The sequence below is a fragment of the Protopterus annectens genome, chromosome 5.part0 (assembly GCF_019279795.1).
Source record: "Protopterus annectens isolate FY-2018-M chromosome 5.part0, PAN1.0, whole genome shotgun sequence".
NCBI lineage: Eukaryota > Metazoa > Chordata > Ceratodontiformes > Protopteridae > Protopterus > Protopterus annectens.
In genome coordinates this window covers 1434535517-1434553568 of record NC_056735.1, presented here as the reverse complement: position 1 = coordinate 1434553568, position 18052 = coordinate 1434535517, and the positions used below count along the sequence as shown (strand labels likewise).

Below are 18052 nucleotides of genomic sequence, written 5' to 3'. Positions count from 1 at the left end.
TGACAATTTCCAAACCACATTTGTTAAATACTAACAACAATTCCTTGTGAAAACATGATCCAATTTGAACATTATTCGGATATTTCCAGGTCCTCAGACCTTTAGGTACAATATCCCTTCTCAAGCATTCAGTTAAATATGCATTTTCTATTACTATAGTTTTATATTTATGCATTAAATCGTACATATTATCAACCTTTTTACTGTAAGAGTCTGTGTTCACGCCACCCATGACTTTGAAAGTATATTGCTTTTTTAACCAGTCATTTAAATCAGTCGGTTTATTTTTTGTAACAGTACCTGTAGAAGCCCGACCTTTCTGTGTTTGGCTTTTGTTGAGCAAGTCCTTTGAAGCCATTTCCTCTGGGTCTACGCGAAAAATAAAAGGGGTATCTCCAGGATCAAATCTGCTACCATTCTTTCAGCTCCTTCTAACCCTCTTCCGCTTACTTCTCCGCTTCATTTCCTTGCTCATCCACCAAGTACCACGCATTATCGGGTTCCTTGTTCGCCAAAGTCTTACACAGAGGTGTGAGCAAATCGATCAGCTCGGTTAGTTGTCCTACCAGCTTCCTCGACTGCCCACTATCACTGCTTCCTGGGGTTTTTGCCTCGGTCTCCGCTTCCATGTCGCTAAAAAGCACCAAACTCAAGAAGAATGTAGCGAACCAAAATCACCAATCCACAGAAACGGACGCAGGAGACTCGACTGCAAATAACTCAGTTTTAATGTAAAAATTGATTCACCCAACACGAACACAGAAACACGAATAGAAATGCACCAAATCCAAAAGCATGAACGCCTTTCTAATACATAAATGGACTTCATCAGATTCCATTTCAAACTGAAACATACATCTTTTATACTGGTTTAAAAAAAACATTAACCAATCAATTCACAAGATACTTTCAAAATCCTCAAATAAAGCCTCTAATCTAATTAATAATTCATTATGTTGCCCTTATTGTTGAATACACTTCAAAAATCAATTCATAAAAACTTCATAAATAACCATCATTAAAAACTGTTCCTTCATATTTTACCAATGTAAATAAAAAATAAATAGTAATAATAATAATAATTAAATAATTAAAATTCTAATGTTAAAAACAGCTCCATTCATACTAACTAGGGAATTTTACACCATTACTTCACATTCATATTTACTCTAGTGCCATCTGCTGTCGACTTCCTATAAACACACTTTGTATTTTGTAATACTGTGTTTTATATCTTAGCAGATCTCATCTTTAGTAAAGGCAAAATTGATATGTACTCATTTAATCCAGGTGTTTTGTTTGCTTCCAAATTCACCTGCCACCACATTTCCCTATAAGCTATAATCTCTTCCCAGAGACCCCCTCTAATATCCCATTTTACTTGATCAAGGACAAAAAATTGAAATTTTGCTTCGGAGCAGGTTTTAAAGTGCCTAAATAGTGCATTTGTTTCCTTTTCTTTTTTTATTTCGTACAGATGTTCATATATACGTCGTTTCAGGGTTCTTTCAGTCTTTCCAACATAAAAGGAGGAACATTTTATACAAACTGCCAAATATACTAAACCTTTAGATTCGCAGTTGTAATACCCTTTACTGTTCACCCACACACACACGTGCTGTTACTTAAAAGTAACCTTTCCAAACAACTACTCAGCAATCACTAAAGCACACACCAAAAGCAACATGTAACACTACACATAAGCCTACATCCAATGATCCCCCAAGATCAAAGCCCATAAGGCAAGCAGACATTTTACCTAGTATTCTTATCAATGGGGATTCTATTGTACAACACACAGATTCTCCTCTCACCAGGATTGACATGGAGAAGATAACTGTCAGTTGCCTATCTGGAGCTCGGGTCCACAATATCATGCACATATTCATGTCACCTCACCATAGGTACCAATATGATTCTGTCATAGCCCATGTGAGTGCAAATGACCTGAGACATACTTTACTAGACTATATGAAAAGAGATATTATGGATCTCTCTGAATATGTGTCTCAGACAGGTATATCCCTTGCTTGAGCAGCATTCAACCATCACTAAGGATGATGGCCCATTTTGAGCAGAAAAATAATTGATTTTAATAAGGCCTAGTTTCTGGTGTCATTCCAGGGTAATCCAGCATCTCTCAGCATGGAAGAACATGGTTAACAGACCACTTTGTTTTGCCAAGGATGGTCTACATCTGTCCCCAATGGGCTTTTGGATATTGGCTACAACTTTATTCATCCCCGCACAGCCTTTTTTAGGCAATGTGAAAATGATGAAACATCCAACATAGCAAAAAAAAACTCAAAGCAACCATAAGGTGTTACTGCTCAGTGCTAGAGCCAAAACAAGAAACTCCCCACCCTACAAGCTGTTCTCATTCTGGAGAATGTAGACTTCTGTGTTGTTATCAAGACTTGGTTTAAAGGTGCAGAAAGTACTCAGGCAGTGGAAGCCCTTCTACACATTTAGACCAACAGCAGCCCAGACATGAGCTAAAGGTAACAAAATATTTCGGTCTAGCAGCAAACACAACTCTAGGTTGGTTAAACAGGATGATGCCCTGAAGTTCATCCACATCCAAGACACCACAGACCAGGTTCCCTGTCATGTACTCTATGACCCATGAAGCTCACAGCTATTACCTAAACCTACTAGAGGTGCTCACTAACCAGCAAAATGGCCTATTCATGGGCAGCTTTTAACTATCCCTCTGTAGACTGCCTCTAACTCACAAACATGTTTCCTGGACTTTATCAACGCAAGCACCCTGTACCAGATAGTGTACTCTCCAACCAGAGGATCAAACATATTGGAGCCAGTACTCACCAACATGGGAGAGCATTGCACCCTCCCTCTCCACACCATGTCACTTCCTCATTGAGAAATTGGACTACAAAGCTGTCTCCCTCAAAATAAAAATCAACCCAGAAAACCCAACTAAACATCTAACAGTTAGGAACTATACTAAAGCAAACTATGACAGTTTGTCAAAATTCACTATTCCCCCAAACTCTTAGAACACAGCTACCTATGCAGAATTATTTACAGAAATCCTGTGCAAACATGCAAATGGCTGCATTGAGGCTGCTATATCTACCAAAAAAACCACACTGGTGGAATCTTTACTTTAACAGGGTATATAACAAAAGAAACAAGTCATGGCCAAAATCAGAAAGAGCAACTCTCATAGAGACAAGAGCTCTCTTATTCAACTAAACAAGAAACTAAGAAGTCTAATAAAGTCCAACAAGGTCAGTTATAAGGTATGAGTAGCCTTCCTGGCTAAGGGCAATCACAAGGCCTTCTTCAGCTATGTCAGGAATCTTAAAGGTAATACTCAGCAGTGTGCAGAACTGGTGGTAAGTGGCACATCCTTCACTGTCCAGGATGACCTAGCAAATTTACTGGCTGATAAATTTAGCTCTAACTTCACCATGCACCACCTCCTGTGAAATGTATGTCCCCCAAACTATCAACAGGGAGCAGCTGCTGTAGACATTCACTAAGGGCAAAAGCACTGCTTGAATGAGCCCCAACAGTATCCCTGGTTGCCTCTTAAATACTCTAAAACATGATTCAGCAGGACCACTTGAATCAGACAAGTCTAAAATGCAAAGTCATGGAACAAATATCATGGAAATGATCAACAAGGACATTGGCAACCTACAGACAGTGGACCAATCCCAGTTTGGATTTGTTAAGGAAAGGTCTTACCTACCTCACCTGGTAGACATGTTTGAGAGAGTAACCATGATTTTGGCTGACGAGAGAATGGTGCGTACTACATACCTTGACCTGGCCAAGGTGTTTGATACAGTACCCCACTCAGGTATTGTTGACAAACTCTTAGAACTAGGCATAAATCACTATATAACTTGCCGAACTGACAGCTGGCATTCAAATAAGACCCAAGAAGTTAGGATTGGTGAGACCATCTCCACCAAAAGCCCAGTTACCAGAGCAGTACACCAGAGGTCTTTGTTGGGTCTGCTCCTGTTGGCTTCTGTTTCTTGGAAGTCAAGGCTAATGTCAAAGGCCCTGGCTCACCAAGTTTGCAGATGACTGTAAATTGGGAGGTATCATAGTTTCCCCCATGACATCAACATCCTACAGCAGGGCCTATTGGCTTGATAGCCATATACTTCTCAAATGCCAAAATGAACTAAACCTATTATATGTGTAGTAACACACTTGCCCACAGGTTCTTGTACTTCATTACCTCCAATGCCCTGGACCAGTCGGTTGTTATACCCACAAGGGGCCCAAACATTCTGGATCTGTTGCTCACTAACATGAGTGATTGTTGCACCACCCCATGTGTGCAGCCCTCTGTAGTGAGGTCTGATCACAAATCAGTCTCATTAGAAGTAACAATAACATCTAATCCCCCATTAGCAGTAAAAAGAATTAAAAAACTTCTCCAAAGCCAATTATATCCAAATACATGATGGCTTTAATAGCTTCACTGATGGCAGGGAAACCTATATTGGGATTCACATCAATGCCTTGTATAAGCATCTATACAAATGTATTGACTCAGCTGTACCTGATAGGATAAAAACAGGATCCTCAAGAAAGAACAAGCCTGCCTGGTGGACATCCACCATTAACAGGTTATACAATAAGAGAAAGAAATTGCTGTCCAGGAGCAGGAAGGAACAGTCTCTGAATTGGAATCATTCCTTCCTCAGCTTAAACAAGCAAATAAGACACCTTGTAAGACATTCTAAAGCTAACTATGAATCAAATTTGGCCTCCTTCACAAAGGATAACATAAGGCCTTCTTTAGCTACTTCAAAAACCTTAAAGGAAAAACCCAGATCTGCGCAGAACTGGTTGTTAATGGCACCACATATACTGTACCTGTAGAAATAGCCAACCTGCTAGCTGACAGGTTCAGTGAAAACTTGTCATTCTTGTCCTTGCAACACCTCCACCAAACTATTCCCACCACTTGGCCTCCACCTAGTATGTAAAGGGGCAGGTCGTAAATACTTGCGCCAAAGCCAAAAACACAGCATTTATGGGACCTGATAATTTCCCAGGCTGCATTCTAAATGAATTAAAACTGGAACTAGCTACACCACTGGTGCTCTTTTTAACCACAGTCTAAGCACTGGTTTTGTACCTGCTGAATGGAAAACAGCAACCACCATCTCATTGCATAAAGGGGACACCTCCACAGACCCTGGGAACTACAGACCCATAAGTCTAACCAGCCTAATTTGCAAGGCTATGGAAAGAATAATCATGGACCTTATCAACAAAGATATAGGAGACCTCCAAACACTTGACTCAACCCAGTTTGGCATCATTAAAGGGAGATCCTGCCTCTTGAACTTGGTGGAATTTTTTGAGACAATCACCTAAGCTCTGGGCAAAGGCAAATCTGCACATACGGCCTACCTGGATCTGGCCAATGCCTTTGACACTATTCCTCACTCAAGCATCATTGATAAACTCACCCAGTTGGAGATCAATTTTCAGGTGGGTTGCAAACTGTCTCACTGATAGAACGCACACAGTCAAAATAGGGGACGCTACCTCCACCAGCAGACTTGTAACCAGTAGTGTTCCACAGGAATCTGTTTGGAAACTACTTCTCAGATGTATAGGCTAAAACAAAAGACCGATGGCTGACAAAGTTTGTTGCATATTCATAAATCAAATGGTATAAGATGCACTTTCTCTAGGGAACTCAACCAAGTATGTGACTTCAACAGGACTTGTTGGAGAGACAGCTATGTCTTACAGAGGTTACCTGCCCTCTGGAACAAACTTTCAATTCAGTTGAAGCAGACCCCCTAGCTTACCCTATTCAAATGTAATTTGGATGATTGGATGGGAAACCACAAATTCACCCCGGGAGTTTCAACTGTGTCCCTCTTGGACAGGGGCAGTAGTTGTTGACTTAGTTTTGCTTAATACCTTGATATTCTTAGGAACAGGAGTTGTACTTGGCTAGATTTGTAAGGGCCCTAGTGCATTTAGCCTAGTAACCTCCTATGATCCTATGATACTAACACAAACAAATGACTGGTGTGAAAGCTATGGACTAAAACTCAGTGCAAAGAAATGCATTATAGTGCCCTTAAGGAAAAGCATCCACCCAAGCTAATTACTTCATTGATAAAACATCCCTAAGAGTTGATCCAACAGTTTATGGATTTGGAAACATATACAGACTGTAATCTGGCATTCGACCAACATGTAGTCAAGATTATAAGAAAATCATTCTGTGTCACTCAACTCATAAAAAAGGGTATGGCATCCAGGTGCAAGGAAGTAAAAGTACTACTCCACTCAGCCCTTATCAGACCCATTATTGAGTACAGCGCCTACTTTGGCATGTACCTAGCCAGGATCTTGCAACAGTTGGAATGCTCTCAAAGGTTCCCCAACAGGAGAATCCAGGGTATGAATAGCTTGTCCTGCACAGATCACCTAAGGTCCTATCTCTGTACACAGTCTCCTACAGGTTACTGAGAGGCTATTTATGCGTATAAGGCGTACTTGGATCCAGTTCTGATGCATCTCTTGCATATCCACAAAACAAAGAACAGCAGAAATACTAGATCCAAGGACCTGAACTTTATCTGCAACATAAATAGAACCTGCTGGAAAGTCTGATATATGTCTCAAAGGATCCCTTGTGCTATAGAATAAGTTGCCCTTCTATGTGAAGCAGACTTCATCCCTGACCCTGTTCAAAAAAAAACCTTCATCATTGAATGGAAAATTACAAATTTACTCCTGACATGGCCCCCATGTCTCTGATTGACAGAGGTCTACAGTAAATTAATCTCCAAATAACATACCCTTCCACATAACCCTTAGCTACCGCTTTACTAACATACCTCCACCATATAAGCATCCAAGAAACTCTGGGACAAAACTGGATTGGGTTGCACAGCTAAGCTTATAATGACCCTAGTGTTCATTAACCTGGTATGATCCTAAGAAATATAGCAATGCATCCTCTTCACATTCTGAGTGCCACTCACTTGTGGGATGAATGCAGGATAAGAAATTTTTTTTTTTTACTATACTTCATTGAGATGTGATACAAATACAGGAATACAACTAAGTCTTCTTATATTGTCACAATCTTCCAAAGAGAGAAAATGAACTAGACCAAACGGTGAATTCTTTGATTGTTATTTTCTGTTATTTATCTGTTATTTTTGATGCTATGACCCATAATTCTTTCTTTATTTATTTATAGGAATGGCATTTGAGATGCATATGGCTATCAAGCTAAATGTCAGTGTAAAAGTGATAATGTAATCTGTGCTGATGCTTACACAGATACCTACTGTATAAGTGTAAAGGAAGCATGACCATGCTATGTGGCATGCGTTATGAGTCATCATATCTCATTTAATTAGCATATGATTATTTGCATGACCATGAATATACAGCTCTGATGCTATGTGGCATGCATTATGAATCATCATATCTCATTTAATTAACATATGATTATTTGCATGACCATGAATATACGGCTCTGATGCTATGTGGCATGCATTATGAATCATCATACCTCATTTAATTAGCATATGATTATTTGCATGACCATGAATAGACAGCTCTGATGTTATGTGGCATGCATTATGAATCATCATATCTCATTTAATTAGCATATGATTATTTGAGTCCAAAACATCTAAAACTAGTCTAAGCAATGGCACTCCCAAGGTAATAAAACACAGTTTTTCTCCAGAGAGTAAGCTCCCCATACACTCCCTGGCATGAGGGCAAGTGTCTCACCCATAAACTATATATCTACCCAAACGATACTGTTGTGTATATTCTTGAACAAGTCTGATAACTTCACATGTACAAATAAATGTTTTTTTTTTTTATTTGGTGTAGCATTGTAGACTTAAAGAATAACAAAAAGTGTGTCCCGCTGATGTGTTAAACATATTCAGCCTTTTTATGTGACGTGTCAGTATTTTTGATTTTTTTTTTAAGAAGAGGAAGACATAATCCTGGTTTTGATGTGCTTTACCAGGATAGTTTGTACAGATCATTAGACTACCTTTTGATTACAGAGTGTGAAATATTTTGTTCTAATTTCAGAAACAGCTAAATAATGCCTGATACATTTATTTACATTTCAAGTCATTAGCCTTTAGCTTTGTTTCTAATGTTATCTTGTTTTGTTTTTTTTTTTTGTTTTTTGTTTTTTTCAGTGACTTATTTGGACTAGTAACATACCTAGACTGGGTCATGATTATTGTTACTATCTGCTCCTGTATTTCCATGATGTTTGAATCTCCATTTACAAGAGTTATGCATGTGCCAACCTTACAGGTATCTGCATATTTAACAGTACATAAGGCAGAGAAAAAAAATAAACCATTATCAGCTAAAATATTGTTTGTGTTATTGAAGTAAACTTTTATTTTTTTCTCCATAAATTGCAGATTGCTGAATATGTGTTTGTTATTTTTATGAGCATTGAACTCAACTTGAAAATTATGGCAGATGGATTGTTTTTCACTCCAACAGCAGTCATCAGGGATTTTGGAGGAGTCATGGACATATTTATATACCTTGTAAGTTCTAGAACTTAAATTTCAAAGCTGCTATAGGAATTATGATGGTTTTCATAAACTGCATAATTTGTATTGATATAACATATTTGTCAACAGAAAGCTTTGATAAAATGTTGCTACTGCAACTCTTCAAGGACGCAGTGATAACACATGGTTTGCATCAAGTGACTACAAAATGTTGGATACTTGAAAAGAAATCTTGATCATCAAAATGATGAGTGCTCTTTAGGAGGCTGCAATGTGTTGCTTCGTATTGGGAAGTGGGGAGAGCTGTACTGCTATGCTCCACTGACTAATATATACAAGAATTTAACAAACATCACAACAAATTAGTCTTTTACAGTGATCATTTTTGGTCAACTGTCCCACTACTGACATTGCAATCTGAAAAACTTAAACTCTACATGAGATTCAATTCAAACCTACATCATCATTTACATGTATGTATAAAAATCCAATAAAAGTAAGTGAGCTCAATAGATACAGAATATGCTGGTATAGTTTGAAGTCCTAAGAGGAAATGGTTTTTGATTTTTTTCTTTCCATGTGCTGAATAGAGTCGATTACTAAAGTAAAGGAATACTGAGCCAGTATTTTGACAGAATAAGTCAATATTGACATTCATAGTATCATTGCAGAATACTAGGTTATCAACCCAAGAAGTCCTTGTAAGCCTAGTCATGTTTCCATAAAACTTGATAGGCATTGTTTCCCATGGGTTTTGTTAGGGTATCTATACTAAGGCATGGGTCACAGAGCACTTACAAGCTTCCTCTGTCTAATAGAGACATAGGTGCCAGGTCAGGGTTATATTTATGGTTCCCCATCACTTGAATAAATGCAGGGATGAACTCTGGTTCACATGGATGGAAAGCCTGTTACAGAAAAGAGAAAGCCTCTGGGCCACACACCTGTCCATCCAGCATGTCCTGTTTATGTTGCAGGCAAGGGTTCAGTCTCTGGATCGGCTGTTTCTGATGCTATTCATTTTATGGAGGAGCAATAGGTCCATTAGGGCTAGATCAGAGAATGCTTTGTAGGTGAGGTGTAGGTCGCCTCTCAGCCGCCTGTAACAGACTGATTTTAAGAACAAGACTTTGAGGTGGTCAACATAGGGTTTGTTTTTCACACCATGTGTTCTTTTTGTGAGGAATCTCTGGTGACATTCCAATTGCTGCATATGCCTGACCAGGTACATACCAAAGGGGACATTGTACTCAATGATTGGTCTTATGAGAACAGAGTTAATGGTACAATGACATGTTTGGATCTAAATGCCATAACTCTGCTTATAAGTTGCACAACACAGAATGATGTCATCACTACAGTGGACACGTGGTGGTCACATGGCAAATCCTGTGTACATATATTTCCAAATCCCTGACTACAGAGTCTGTTCTTAGGCTGGTGTTGTCAATGTAGTAGTTTGCTGGGGTGGCCATCTTTATAAAAGATACTATGATCCACTTTTTAGCTTTGAATTTTAGACCATAGCACTGGCACAAGATATTAGTCTATATCAGGCCTTTTTGGAGGATATTTGTGCCTTGGGGGGCATTCAGTCAATGCTCCCAGTTTGCAATTATCTGTAAATGTGGTGAACCAGAAGCCCTTGATGTTAGCCTTGAAGTCAGAGAAGTAGATACCAAACAGGAATGTCCCCAGCACTGAGCATAGAGCTACCCCACTTATAACTGTTGATTTTGTCAAGAAAGACTCCCCTATTCTAACTTCTTGGGTCCCATCCATAAGCCAGCTAGCTATCCAGTGGGTGACGTAGGGGGTTGTACATAGTGAATTTTTCTATAATACCTGAGTGTGGTATTGCATCAACTGCCTTAGCATGTCAAGGATAACAGTATGCATAATTTTGGCCTCATCCATTGTTTTGGTGGTCTTCCTGAAGAAGTCCACCAGGATGAGTAGGCAAGACCTGCCCTTGACAAACCAAGCTAACTTTTTAGGTCCAATGTTAGTAATTTGGCTATGTCATTATTTAGGATATCCATGATTATTCTCTCCATAGTTTTCTGTATCAGCTTAGTCAGGCTTATGTGTTGATAATTTCCCAGGTCCTTGGGTCACCAGCCTTGTGCAACAGGATAACTGTTGCACTACTCCATTCATTTGGCATGAAGCCTTTTCGGATGTTGTGGTTAAATAGTGTTTATAAAGGTCCAATAGTTCATATTTCGTGCTGTTAAGGAGGTATTTTGGGATATTATCAGGAGCCACTGATGCAGTGTTTTTTTCTTGGAGAGCACCTTGAGCACCTGCCCGCTACTGATAGTTTGGGGAGTTATGGATACGGGTATTTTCTGAAGGGCATCTGGTAGAGAGAGGGGTTATAACTGGAGCTACATTTGTCTGACAGGAGGTTTTCTACATCTTCTGGCTCCATATAGGTGGGGTTGGGAGGTGTGTTAATGGTTAAGGTGTTTTACCTTACAGACACAAGGTGCAGGGTTTCATTCTAACATAGGGCTAGCTTTAAAATGGCGCATAAGGGCAGTTACCCTAGTACTAATCTATGAACCTATGAACCATGTGCAATTAATTTGGTAAATTGATGTGTATTGCCTTTGAAGTTACAGTCACAGCTGAAGAAAGCTTTGTGGTTGTCCTTGGCCTAGGAGATTAATTTTACATCAGATTTGGCTGTGGTGGACTTTGTTATCCCCTGAGCTGCTTGTTTAAGTTGACGAGGGATTACTTTTTACCTTGCTAGGCATTGCATAAATGTATTTGTTTTATTATACAATCTACTGATGCTGGGATTTCACTAGGACTGCTTGTTTTTTTTTTTTTTTTTTTACTTGTTCCAGTGTTAAATCCAGATAAGTGCAACAATCCTTATGCAGCAGTTAATACAATTATACATGGTTTATGTGAAAAATTCAACAGGCTGCAGTGTTCTCATAGTTTGAGGGGGCTTCAAATTTTGCTAAGGTGTCACTTATTAGTCAGAAGTTCGACCTAGAAAAATACCTAAATGTTCCAGAGTTAGCCTGTGTCCTCACTTTTTCCTTCACTTCAAAGGAAACAGCTTTATGGTCTGATCTGGCTAGTGAGGACATTAAACTAAGGAGGGTGCAGTGTTCCCACATGTTTGTGATGACTAGGTCAAAGTTGTTTGCACCCTTAGTGGGAATACAGAACTAACTGGTCTAGGAGTCTTTGGGTCTGTATGTCAGGGGTCATGTATGATTCATAGTTTCTGTTGGGGTAAAGTCACCTAAAGTGAAAATAGGAGCATCTCCGGTACATTTATGTATGTATTATGTTTTTCCTGGGTCATAGAGGGGAACCTATAGATTGCAAGGATATGGCATGGGACTTTGTCTAAGCTAATTTGGACATGGAGAAGGTCAAGCATGTCATACTGATGAAACAGCATTGAAGTGTGTTTGTTTTTAATGCCAGTAGAAACACCTCCAACTTTTTCCCTTCCTGTGCAGTAGTTGCTCTAAATGTGTGGAAGGCATTGTAGCTCTGCACTGCTAGGGTGCTCTCTGTGGTTTTACTCTCTGTGGTTTTAAACCATGTCACAGTAACTGCAAAGATGTCTTCATTTAAAAAAAGCTGAAGTGTGAGCAGTTACTTCTGCTCTTTTAAAACAAGTTTAACATTTAAGAAGTTAATATGCTTATTATTACCATTTTACTCTTTTTATAAACATCATCCTTTAACTAGTTAAATAAATATGTGTATGCAGTTCTTTTTGAGGTGCTATTCATTTTATCACTTAAATTACTGTTAAGCTTAAACAGTTATTTATTTACTTTCTATAGAATGGGTGGACATTATGTATATTTTAGGTTCATAGGTAGGTACTAGGCTATATGCCCGAAGGCATTTATAAGCCTAGCCAGAATGTGTTGGCTTCCGCCGCCCCCTTAGATTAGTTCCCTATGTCTCTGTCCAGCAGAGCCACTGAAGTGATCCCCGGGGTAAACTTTCTGTTTCCCATCCACTCATCAAGGTTTCACTTGAAGAGTGTTAGCGAGGAGCTCTGCCTAATGTAGATTGGAATCTTGTTCCAAAGCATGGGGAGTCTCGGGGACAGGAATCTATCCCTCCAGCATGTCCTACTTATTGTTGTGGTGAGGTTTAGATCCCTAGAGCGTATGCTTTGAGGGGATATGGTTTTCTTTAGGTGGAGTATGTCCATCAATTCTGGGTTGGACATGGCCTTGTATGTCAGGCAGAGATCACCTCTGACTAGGTGGTATGCAACCGAGTACAGCTGGAGTTTCTTCAGTCCAGCTGCATAGAGCATCTGTTTGAGGTCAGTGATCCTCTTGGTAAGGTACTTCTGTGGTCCTTCCAGCTGTTGCAGGTGTCTTGTAAGGTACATCTCAAATGGGGCGTTGTACTCTATGATGGGTTTGATGAGTGATGAGTACAGGGGCACAATGACCTCTTTTAATCTGGATGCAAACCCTTTTGTGATTAGGTGGGCCACATAGAAGGATTTTCTAACCACTTTGGCAATGTGATTATCAAAGGAGAGATTACTATCTACTTGAATCCCCAGATCCCTTATTAAGTCTTCCATATTTAGGGGACTACCACCTATGTGGTAGTTTGTGGGTACTTTGTTTTTTCCAAAGGGGATGACTATGCACTTTTTGGCATTTAGCTTGAGGCCATGAATCTGAGGGTCTATATCACAAAATCGAATTTCTAAAATGTCGAACACCATAAGTTCGAACTTGGAAGATCGAATTTGGATAACATCGAAACTTCAAAACAGCAAATTTTTTCCCAGGGAAAAAAATTCGCTGTTCTGAAAAACACACACATAACACAATCACACCAAACACCTTCAAAACCTACACTAAACCTAACATACACCACTATCTATGCACTATCGTTAACCCAGACCTAATCCTAAAGTCCGTGACTACTATTGCACATTTACCTGACCTGCTCCCTAACCCAAAAGTCCGTCACTATCGCATACTTACCTGACCCGCACCCTAAACCTAAAATCCATCACTATTGCACACTTACCTGACCCGCGCCCTAACCCTAAAGTCCGTCACTACCCATTCATACACTTACCTTGACCCAGTCTGGAAATGCCAAAGCCACAGAAACAGCCAACCAAATTCTTTCCCTGGGAAAGAATTCAGATTTCCGTGGCTTCGACATTCTCACCTTTCGGACTACCAAGTTCGGCCTTCCAGTATTCGGCATTCTTAAACGTTCAATTTTGAAATAGGAACCCGATTTTGACACCAGGTATCCGTCTCAGTGAGACCCTTTTGGAGGATGTCTGTGTCAGCCGGAGAGTCAATTATAACCCCTAGTTTGCAGTTGTCTGCCAAAGTGGTCAGTCATAGTCCTCCTTTGCTTGCCTGTACCTCTGAGAAGTATATGTTGAACAGGAGGGGTCCTCGGACTGAGCCCTGGGGAATGCCACTTGTAACTGGTTTAGAGTAGGACCTAGCTCCCGCAACTCTCACCATGTGGGTTCTGTCTGTGAGCCAGCTGGCAGCCCATCTTGTGATGTAGGGGTTTATGTTCAGGCTGGTGAGCTTGTCAATAATACCAGAATGGGAAATGGTGTCAAAGGCCTTTGCGAGGTCTAGGTAGGCTGTGTGTACCACCTTTCCCTCATCTATAGCCTTGGTAACTGTCTCAAAGATGTCCACCAGGTTTAGAAGGCATGATCTGCCCTTAACAAAGCTAAACTGGGTAGGGTCCAGTGTTTGGAGGTTCCCAATGTCTCTGTTAATGAGTTCCATGATGATGCGCTCCATAGCCTTGCAGACCAAGCTAGTCAGGCCTATAGGGCGATAGTTCCCAGGGTCTGTTGTGGCTCCACCTTTGTGGAGTGGAATAACCATTGCTGTGCACCACTCTATGGGTATGTAGCCTGTGGAGAGGCTGCGTATGAACTGTGTGTTTAGGTGAGGGGTTAGTTCATCTTTGAGCTCATGTAGGACGCAGCCTGGGACACTGTCCGGTCCCATTGATGCTGTGTTTTTGGCTTTGGAGAGGGCTGTTTTAACCTGAGTGTCTGTGATTTCAGGGGGTTTACATTCTTCTGGTATGGTTGTGGACCCTTTTGGGACTGAGAGGGGGGTGAAGTTTGCACTGAACCTGTCTGCCAGGATGTTGGCGATATTGGTCAGTTCAGTGTATTTTGTGCCATTCTTCACTAACTCTGAGCAGATCTGAGCATTGATACTTAGATTCTTGACATAGCTAAAGAATGCCTTGTGGTTATCTTTGGAGTCCTTGACAATTTTTCTTTCGAAGCTTGTCTTGGATGATTTTATGAGGGATCATAGTTTCTTGCTGATACTGATCAGGGATGTCTTCCCTTCTTGGGATTTTACTCTTTTCTGTACTAGTTTCATCCTTCTATTGTATAGTTTGTTTATGGCAGGGTTCCTTTTAGGAAGCAAAGTAAAGCACATATTTTACCCATTCCTTGATTTTTAAACATTTTGGGAAAATTTATCTCTGCAGCTGCCCCTCTGTCATTCTGCCCCATATTGGCTATATGCTTCCTTGTTTAAGGTGAAAACTATGGAGCAGGCATCATATAGCAGCAAGAGGAAGTTCTTGTTATTTCTGGAAGAGAACATAAATTTGGATTGATAGAACATCCTTACTCCAAAGAAGGCATGTGTGCTGTTACACACTATTCACATCCTACCACTCATTTTGGAATGACACCACTGAGCACCTGTCTGTTTATTCTGTTATTTGTTGCACACACAGCAACAAGGACAACAGCCACACCCAGAATCCACAAAGTGCTGTGCTGGTAATGGCAAAAAGCCTACATGCCTTCCCTATGCAGTGAGAGTTGACATAAATCACTCTGTCGATTTCAAGAAGTTCCTGGCTATAAAAAGTATGCTGAGAATAAAAATAGAATGGTACAGTAACAAGTAACTACTAAGAAAAACAAAAAAAGTACCGAAGCTAAGTGCAGAGCAAAATGAATTCTGTCTCTTAATGCTGATAAAATACCTGGTCTTAATGAAGTTGTCTCTCTTAAGCCTTTTTTAAAAGCTAGACCTCTCAAACACTAAGTATAGGATTGTCTTTAATACATATTTTTTATGTTTTTTATATGTTTCATTTGCCTGCTTTCTTGTTGTGACATTTTTCTCTTAGATAATTGATGCTTTTATCAGTGCCTTAATTGACTAATTAACTTATGCTATTTAACTGCATTTGTTACTAGTTTAGAACAGTCTGATGAAGCGGTGAGAGCACACCGTGAAAGCACTTACTCTCTTTTGTATGCATTAAAGTTTATTGTTTTACCTTCAGCTGTGTTAGCTTCGGTACTTTTTTGTTTTTCTTAGAAGTTCCTGGCTATTCCTGTGGGCTGTAGATTTCATTACCTTTCTCTTCTCCTCACCAGTAAACTATGTCCTATTAATACTCTCCCTTCCAGTCTGTCATACATAGAAGAACGTGTGGTTTCATTATGATCTCTGTCTCTTGTTTCCTTGCTCTATGTCCTATTAATACTCTCCCTTCCAGTCTGTCATCCATAGAAGAACGTGTGGTTTCATTATGATCTCTGTCTCTTGTTTCCTTGCTCTATGTCCTATTAATACTCTCCCTTCCAGTCTGTCATACATAGAAGAACGTGTGGTTTCATTATGATCTCTGTCTCTTGTTTCCTTGCTCTATGTCCTATTAATACTCTCCCTTCCAGTCTGTCATCCATAGAAGAACGTGTGGTTTCATTATGATCTCTATCTTTTGTTTCCTTGCTCTATGTCCTATTAATACTCTCCCTTCCAGTCTGTCATCCATAGAAGAACGTGTGGTTTCATTATGATCTCTGTCTCTTGTTTCCTTGCTCTATGTCCTATTAATACTCTCCCTTCCAGTCTGTCATCCATAGAAGAACGTGTGGTTTCATTATGATCTCTGTCTCTTGTTTCCTTGCTCTATGTCCTATTAATACTTTCCCTTCCAGTCTGTCATCCATAGAAGAACGTGTGGTTTCATTATGATCTCTGTCTTTTGTTTCCTTGCTCTATGTCCTATTAATACTCTCCCTTCCAGTCTGTCATCCATAGAAGAACGTGTGGTTTCATTATGATCTTTGTCTCTTGTTTCCTTGCTCTATGTCCTATTAATACTCTCCCTTCCAGTCTGTCATCCATAGAAGAACATGTGGTTTCATTATGATCTCTGTCTCTTGTTTCCTTGCTCTATGTCCTATTAATACTCTCCCTTCCAGTCTGTCATCCATAGAAGAACGTGTGGTTTCATTATGATCTCTGTCTTTTGTTTCCTTGCTCTATGTCCTATTAATATTCTCCCTTCCAGTCTGTCATCCATAGAAGAACGTGTGGTTTCATTATGATCTCTCTCTCTTCTTTCCTTGCTGATACTTTTATTCTCCTGTGATTGACCAAGTTTCTTGTGGTCGTCCCCTGAACAGACTCTCCCTCCTTATTTAGTGTCCTTTGTTTTCTGTTTCAGAAGTGTTGTTCTATCTCTTATTGCTTTTGATTCTTCTACAGAGTTGGTGTCTCAGTCACACTCTTAATTTTGCTATGCTTTCCATTTGTTATACTTTTGGTTCATTCTATTCATTCTTCTTCTTCTTTTTTTTTATTTTTCTTCTGTACGTCTTAACAACATCATGATAGCCCCCCAATTTTCCAAAAACATTGACATCATGTATCACTTGCATTTAGCTTATGAATTCTTAAACCAGATATTTCCTCTCATTAATGTAGATTCTTAAAATGCAGAAAGACAGAAATAAACAAATAATCCCTTTAAACCCTGTACCTGCTCTAAAGGGTGCTAACTGTACAAACCAGGGAAGAGTTGAATCACATACGTCATCCCCTTTTTTGGCCTACATTTCACCTACATTCACATTTCAGCCCATCTAGTGTGAGACTACATCGTATCTCTTTTCCATTGAGCCCTTATCCCAGCAGATACATGGTTCATACCAAGTTCCTCCAATACACTGTGTATTCACTTTCAGTTTCTTCCTCCATTTTCACTTACTACCTTAGACCATCACCACCATAACTCTCATTTGTCCAGATTTTCACAAAAAGCCTAGATTCTAAATAATACATTTGATCTGTTTCTCATAAAATTGTGGTTTTCTGGCAAATATCTGGCAAACCATTAAGAGCTGAAGTCAAAAAAATAATGACAGACACTTGAGTTTCAGACATCACATCCTGCAGAAAACTCATGAAAATGCAAAACTTGTTCAATCAACTTTCTAAGTTTATAAGAATAGTATCTGAAAAGTGTCTCTATTTTGGGCTTTTGTTCCCCCATTATTTTTTGGCTTTGTCCAGATTTCTTGCTCTAACAGGTTGAGAGCTATGATCACCACCTAGGCCCACTTTCTTTTCAGATTGCTGCCTTATTGATCTGTTTTTTTTCTGTTCCTAATTCTGAATCACGCCACTCTTGGTCTAAGCACTACTTGCTCATAAAAATTCCTGCTATTTTTTTTTCTG

The 18052-nt window shown here is 39.6% G+C and overlaps 1 protein-coding gene across 5 annotated transcripts in view; it reads left to right on the top strand.

Moving 5' to 3' along the window:
* The window catches only part of NALCN (sodium leak channel, non-selective), a 3563801-nt gene that overhangs the window by 2932601 nt on the left and 613148 nt on the right, over nt 1–18052 (top strand). For all 5 annotated transcript variants that reach the window (XM_044071239.1, XM_044071242.1, XM_044071240.1 and 2 more), the window contains exons 24-25: nt 8202–8322; nt 8436–8567. In XM_044071239.1, the coding sequence (XP_043927174.1) occupies nt 8202–8322; nt 8436–8567 (253 nt within the window). The remainder of the gene's footprint in view (nt 1–8201; nt 8323–8435; nt 8568–18052) is intronic.